General features: G+C 18.7%; 1 protein-coding gene across 2 annotated transcripts in view; it reads left to right on the top strand.

The window, feature by feature from the left end:
- Window positions 1-7,500, top strand: part of LOC122255967 (uncharacterized) — a 66,817-nt gene that overhangs the window by 6,858 nt on the left and 52,459 nt on the right. For both annotated transcript variants that reach the window (XM_086552471.1, XM_086552469.1), the window contains exon 2: window positions 6,909-7,049. In XM_086552471.1, the coding sequence (XP_086408597.1) occupies window positions 6,969-7,049 (81 nt within the window). In that variant the 5' untranslated portion in view covers window positions 6,909-6,968. The remainder of the gene's footprint in view (window positions 1-6,908; window positions 7,050-7,500) is intronic.

Genomic DNA, 7,500 nt, shown 5'->3' with positions numbered 1-7,500 from the left:
ATATAAATGTAATACATATACATATAATATACATATGAAATATATATATATATAAGTAACATATATTAAATAATATATATATATATATATATATATATAAATATGTATATATATAAACATATATATATATATAGATGAATAGATATACATATATATATAACATATAAAATAATATACATATATATATATATATATAATATATATATAATAAATTTCTAAATATATTATATATATACAAATACATACACAAAAAAATTTATATATATATATGTCACACCTGCGAGATTAGCTAGGTTGATAATTTTGTAAACCAATGTACAAATTTTTGAACTGTCGTTCTTATGTGATGATATATTATGCTGCATGTATATGGGTGGCAGGTGTGTCAGTGTATAACCGGGCAGGTGCCCGAGTCCTTGCACGCGAGGTAGGGGGCACCTGTAGGTCAGTGCAGCAAGCGACCTGAATGGTCGGTGTGCAGGGGAAAAGCTCCGCCGAGCTCACCCTGAAATTCGGTGCATGGTACGACTACCTCCTCGGCAGATCAGGACACTCTGATTGGTTTTGTGGTCCAGGTTGAGGAACGGGGGTGGCATGATATCAGCACGAAGGCCAGCTAAAAAAAAGCCCGATTTTGAAAAATTTGTTAGTTGTCCCAGTTGAACCAGCGACCTTGTTTCCGAGTGCCCAGCCGTCTCCTCTCCACCAAGCGTGACCGCGCTTCCCACCTTTTCCTGCCCTGGTAATGTTACTTGTGCTATGCCACCTGTTGTGATGTCTAGTTCCTGTATTATGTTCTATTTTCCGGTAATAAACCGCAAATGTTCTGTTCTGGTGCTTTTTCATTCTGTTTGACCTTTCCAGTACTGAGCCTTCTCTCTACGGAGTAAACGGACCTGTGACAATATATATATATATAATATATATATATATATATATATATAATATAATATTTAAATTATATATATATTTATTCCGGCCTTGTTAGCTCAGCGTAAGCATGTGTCGACTTCACTTCCCCGGGTCGCAGATCCAGCCCCGACCAAGCTCGTGAGCTTCCACTGTCGACGTGGCCGTTTATTGACGAAGTTGGGCACTGCGTGGTAAGGACCAAGCTCAGATTTAAATGTATATATATATATATATATATATATATACATATATATATATGTGCATATATACATATATATATATATATATAATATATATAATATAATATATATATATATATAAATATATATGTATTATATCTATAAGATATATATCTGTAAATAATAAATATATGTATATAAATATATATATCTAAATATATATATAATATAAATATATATATATATATAAATATAATATATATATATCATATATAATAGTATATATAAATATATATATATATATATATATATATATATATATATGTATATATATTAATATATATATATAGATGCATGTGTATATATATATATATCTATATCTCCTCTCTATATATAATATATATATATCTATATATATAAATATACTGTGCATATATCTATATATATATATATATATATATATATATATATATATATACATATATATAAAAAAATATATATATATATACAAACATCTATACATATATATATATATATATATATAATTATATATATATAATGTAAATATATATATAAATAAATTCCAAATATATATTATAAATATATACATATATATCTATATATATATATATATATATATAATATATATATATCATAATATATATATATATGTTTCTAATATATATATATATATCTATATATTGTATAGTATATCTAGTATACAATATCTCTCTCAATTATATAATATAAGTATATATTTATACATCAATAAATATAAAAAATATATATGTATATATAATCATATACTAATGTATAGTATGTATCTATAAATATATATATATACTATAATATATTAATATATATATAGATAACAATTATATATATATAATCTCGCATAATATATATATATATATTATATATAAAATTATATATATCATATATATATATATATAATAAATATTAATATATAATATAACTTAATATTTAATTACACTCATAAATACATATTTATTTAATATACATACATATATATATATCAATATTTATAATGGGGTAATTATATAAATCTCTATAAAATAATATAATATAGAAATGTAACTATATAAATATTATATCCATTTATTAATTTTTATAAATCTACCATACAAACAATCATATAATAATATATAAATATATATACATAAATATATATATATATATCATATAATACTATATATTAATAATATATATAATGTATACATAAAATATATATCACCTACATATATATATATATATATAATATATATAATTTAAATGAATATATAAAAGTCAAATATAATAATATATATATATATATACATACATTTAACTATATTAAATTATAATATTGTACAACATAAATATATATAATTAAATATAGATATATCTAAATAATATATATATAACATATAATTAAATAAGTTATATATCCCAAAATACTTAAATATATAACTATATAACTCTTTTATATAAATATCTCTTTATCAATATATAATAGAACTATATATATAATAGATAAAAAAAAATATATGAATATATCACTATAAGTCTATAAAATATATATATATTCATATGAACTAAGTTAATTATAAATGTAACTCTAAATAAATTATAATAAATAAACAATAAGATATATCAATTTATAAACTAAACCGTAAGTAATATATCTATATATATAATATATAATCATATTTATATATATATCTCTCTCCATATAACTAATATATATAAAAATATATCTCATATGTTATAAATATAAATATCATTTATATATATAATGTATATATATATGTATACTAATAAATATAGTATATATATCACATATAGAATATATATATGTATATGTGATATCTCTAATCTCTCCCATCTAAATATATATATGTAACTCAATGTATATATCATATATATAAATATATATATATATATATATATCATATATATATATATATTTATAATATCTCATTATATCATATCTATCTATATCATATCTATTTATATATATATATATATAAATATATATATATATATATATATATATATAATATATATAATTATTATTTATATATAAATATATATATATAGTATATATATATAATTATAATCTATATATATGTATATAGCTCTATCATGTATAATATACCATATATATATATATATATATATGAAAATATACAAATGATATAATATCAATATCTATATCTATATATAAATATTTATCAATATTTTAACAAAATAATTCTATATGATATATATATATATATAATGCCTATATATACATATATATAAGTATATATAATATATATCCATATATTATATATATATACTCTCTGTCAATATATCTACGATCTATATCTATATATAAATCTATGTTATAATATATATATATATATATATATATCAATATCAATCTAAATATATATATATATATACATATATATATAATCTTATATATAATATACATATATATATATATATATATAATATAAATAATATACTAAACCTATAATCTATAGTATATATACATATATATATAAATATATAATATAGCATATATATATATATATATATGTAATATATATATTATCTATATATAATATAAATGCAAAATATCCTATATATATATAATATATATAATATATATATGTGTGTGCATATATAATATACATATATACATATAATATTTAATATATATATATAAATATATATATATATTATATATATAATATATATGTAAATATCAATATATATATATAAATATATATATTATATATCAAATCTATATATATATAAATATGTTATATAATATATATATATATATGTATATATAAGTATATGTAATATATATAATATATATATATAAATATAGTATATAAATATGTATATATATATAATCTATTTAATATATGCTATAATATATAAATATATATAGCTATATATCTAATATAATATGTATATATATCTATATATATAATATATATATATATAAATATATATGTTACATATATATATCCAAATATATATATATATATAATTATATATATATATATATATACAATATATTATATATCTATAAATATATATATATATAAGTATATATATATATATAAACATATATATTTAATATGTATCAAATATGTATACACTAATATCTATATCTATATCTCTATATAATATATATATATATATATCTATATAACATAAATCTTATAACCATCTATCATAATATATAAATATCAATAATCATTCTATGTATATCCAATATATATTAATCCCTATATATACAAATAAACAATATCAATATATCATATATATATATAAATATATAATATATATATATATAGTATATGCTATAATATAATATATACACTATATAATATATATATATACCAATATATATGTCTGATGCATATACATAATTATATATATATATATATACATAATTAATATATATAAATTTATATATATAATATATATAAATATAATATAATATAAGTATACCTATATTCAATCAATATATAATATATAAAATATATATTAGTCTGTATATATATAGTTATATACATTATATATATATAATATCCAAATATGTCTAAATATATAAGTATGGAGTATGTTATGCATATATATATACTGTATGTATATATATATATCAATATATATGTAGGTAAAGCTATACCTCAATATATATATCTATAATATACTAAAAGTATGTATAATAATAGTATTATATACTTGTAATTTATATATATATATTGTAAAGTATATATACATAATATAAATATATATATATGTATGTAAGTTAAATGTAATATATATATATAGATTATAATATATATTATATAAATATTAAAATATATATATATAAGATATATATTATAATATAAGTATATATATATATCTATATATATATAAGTACTTATATATAAATAAAACTAAGTATAATATAATAAGTATAATATAGGTTTATATATATATAAGTATATATATATATATAATATATAAGTATATATAGACATTATTATATTAAGTATATATATCTATCATATATAATATATATATGTATATATATATATATATATGTATATATATATATAAATATAATGTATATATATATGTATAATATCCATAAGTATATGTACATATATAACATGCATATATAAGTATATAGTTTATGTTTACATATATAACATTATATATATAAAATATAAGTAATATATCTATAATATAGTCTATATATATGCATATATATATAATATATATATATGTATATGTATGTAATAACATATATTTATATATTATATATATATATGCTTATACATAATATATGTACATATTTAAACATATAAGTATATATAATATATATATATATATATATATATATAATATATATAACATATATATATGCATATGTATATATATATTATATATATACGACATATATATATATACACTTATATATATACTATATATATACATATACATATAATATATACTTGATAAATATATATCAAAATATAAATATTAATATATATATATTCTATATATATATACATATATATATGTATAATAATATATATATATATGACTAGTATATATATAAATATATATATATATATATATATAAATATATATATAATATATATATATATATATTTGAATAAATATATGAAGTATATAAATGTATATATAAATATATATAATATATATATATAAATATATGATATATACGTATGTAATATATATATGTATATATATAAATATCTATAAGTTATATATATATAAGTAATGTATATAGAAAATATATGATATAAAATAAGTATATAATATATATATATCTATATATATATCATATATATGAATATAGTTAACTATATATATATATATATATGATTATATATGTATATATATAAGGATAGTAATATATAAGTATATATATTTATATAAAAGTATATATATATATATATAAGTATATATAAATGTATAATATATATATATTATATACATATGTATTTTATATATGTATATATAATGTAATATATATGTGTATATATATATATATATATATATATATTAATATACTATATATATGTATATACATAATATAAAATATATATATATATAATATATATATATATATATATATATATATATAATAATATATGTATATATATATTTATATAAGGCTAAAGTTGCCTCATGTTATGTGATGCCTATATATTATTATTATAATTTTTATATTTTTTTTTTTCATGTGGATTCAAAATACTTTATTTTGAAATGTATATTTGATAACAAGCTTAATATGCTTAGAATCATCCTACACATTTAGTTTAGATTGTAATTGATTTCTAAAATTATCCATAGGACATATGCAGTAGAACGGTGGTGTGACCCTGCCCCACAAACCTTGCTTCAATAAAATTGAATAATTAATTCTCTCTCTCTCTCTCTGTCCTGTCCTCCTTCTCTCTCTCTCCACCCTCCTCTATTTGCTCTCTCTCTCTCTTCTCTCTCTCATCGCTTCTCTCTCGCTCTCTCTAATCTCTCTCTCTCTCCTCTCTTCTATCTCTCCTCTCTCTCTCTCTCTCTCTCTCTCTTTCTCTCTTACTCTCTCACTCACTCACTCTCACTCACTCACTCACTCACTCACTCTCTCTCTCTCTTTCTCTCGCTTCTCTCACACTCTCTTTCTCTCTCTCTCTCTCTCTCTCTCTCTCTCTCTCTCTCTCTCTCTCTCTCTCTCTCTCTCTCTCTCTCTCTCTCTCTCTCTCTCTCTCTCTCTTATTTTCATGTTTGCAGTATGCAAATGAAAACTGATGAAGTTCATTCTGGTTTGAATGACCTCTCCTGGAACCTGCAATGCAACTACCACTTCAGATCCTGCAAGATACACTCATAAAGAAGAAGACATCATGTTCCAAACTCCATTGGATGGGAGAGGTAAGATCCTTATCTCTCTCTCCCTCTCTCTCTCTCTCTCACTCTCTCTCGCTCTCTCTCTCTCTCTCTCTCTCTCTCTCTCTCTCTACCGAGCCCTCCAATCTCTCTCTCACCTCCTCTCTTCCTCCTCCTCCTCTCTTCACTCTTTCTTGATCCCCCTCTTGCTCTTTCTCTCTCTTTCCCTCTCTCCTCTCTTTTCTCTCTCTCTCTTCTCTCTCTCTCTCCTCTTCTCTCTCTCTCTCTCTCACTCTCTCTTCTCTCTCCTCTCTTTCTCTCTCTCTCATCTCTCTCTCTCTCGCCCTTCTCCTCTCTCTCTCTCCTTCCTCTCTCTCTCTCTTCATCATCTCGCCTCCTCTCTCTCTCTCTCTCTATATAAACTATATCATATATATATATATATATAATATATAATATATATATATATATATATATGTATATATATAATATGTAT

The sequence above is a fragment of the Penaeus japonicus genome, unplaced genomic scaffold (genome assembly GCF_977035675.1).
Source record: "Penaeus japonicus unplaced genomic scaffold, GWHDUDI00000001_assembly GWHDUDI00000027, whole genome shotgun sequence".
Lineage (NCBI taxonomy): Eukaryota > Metazoa > Arthropoda > Malacostraca > Decapoda > Penaeidae > Penaeus > Penaeus japonicus.
Note: the sequence above shows the minus strand (reverse complement) of the source record. Positions and strands in the feature narration are given on the sequence as shown.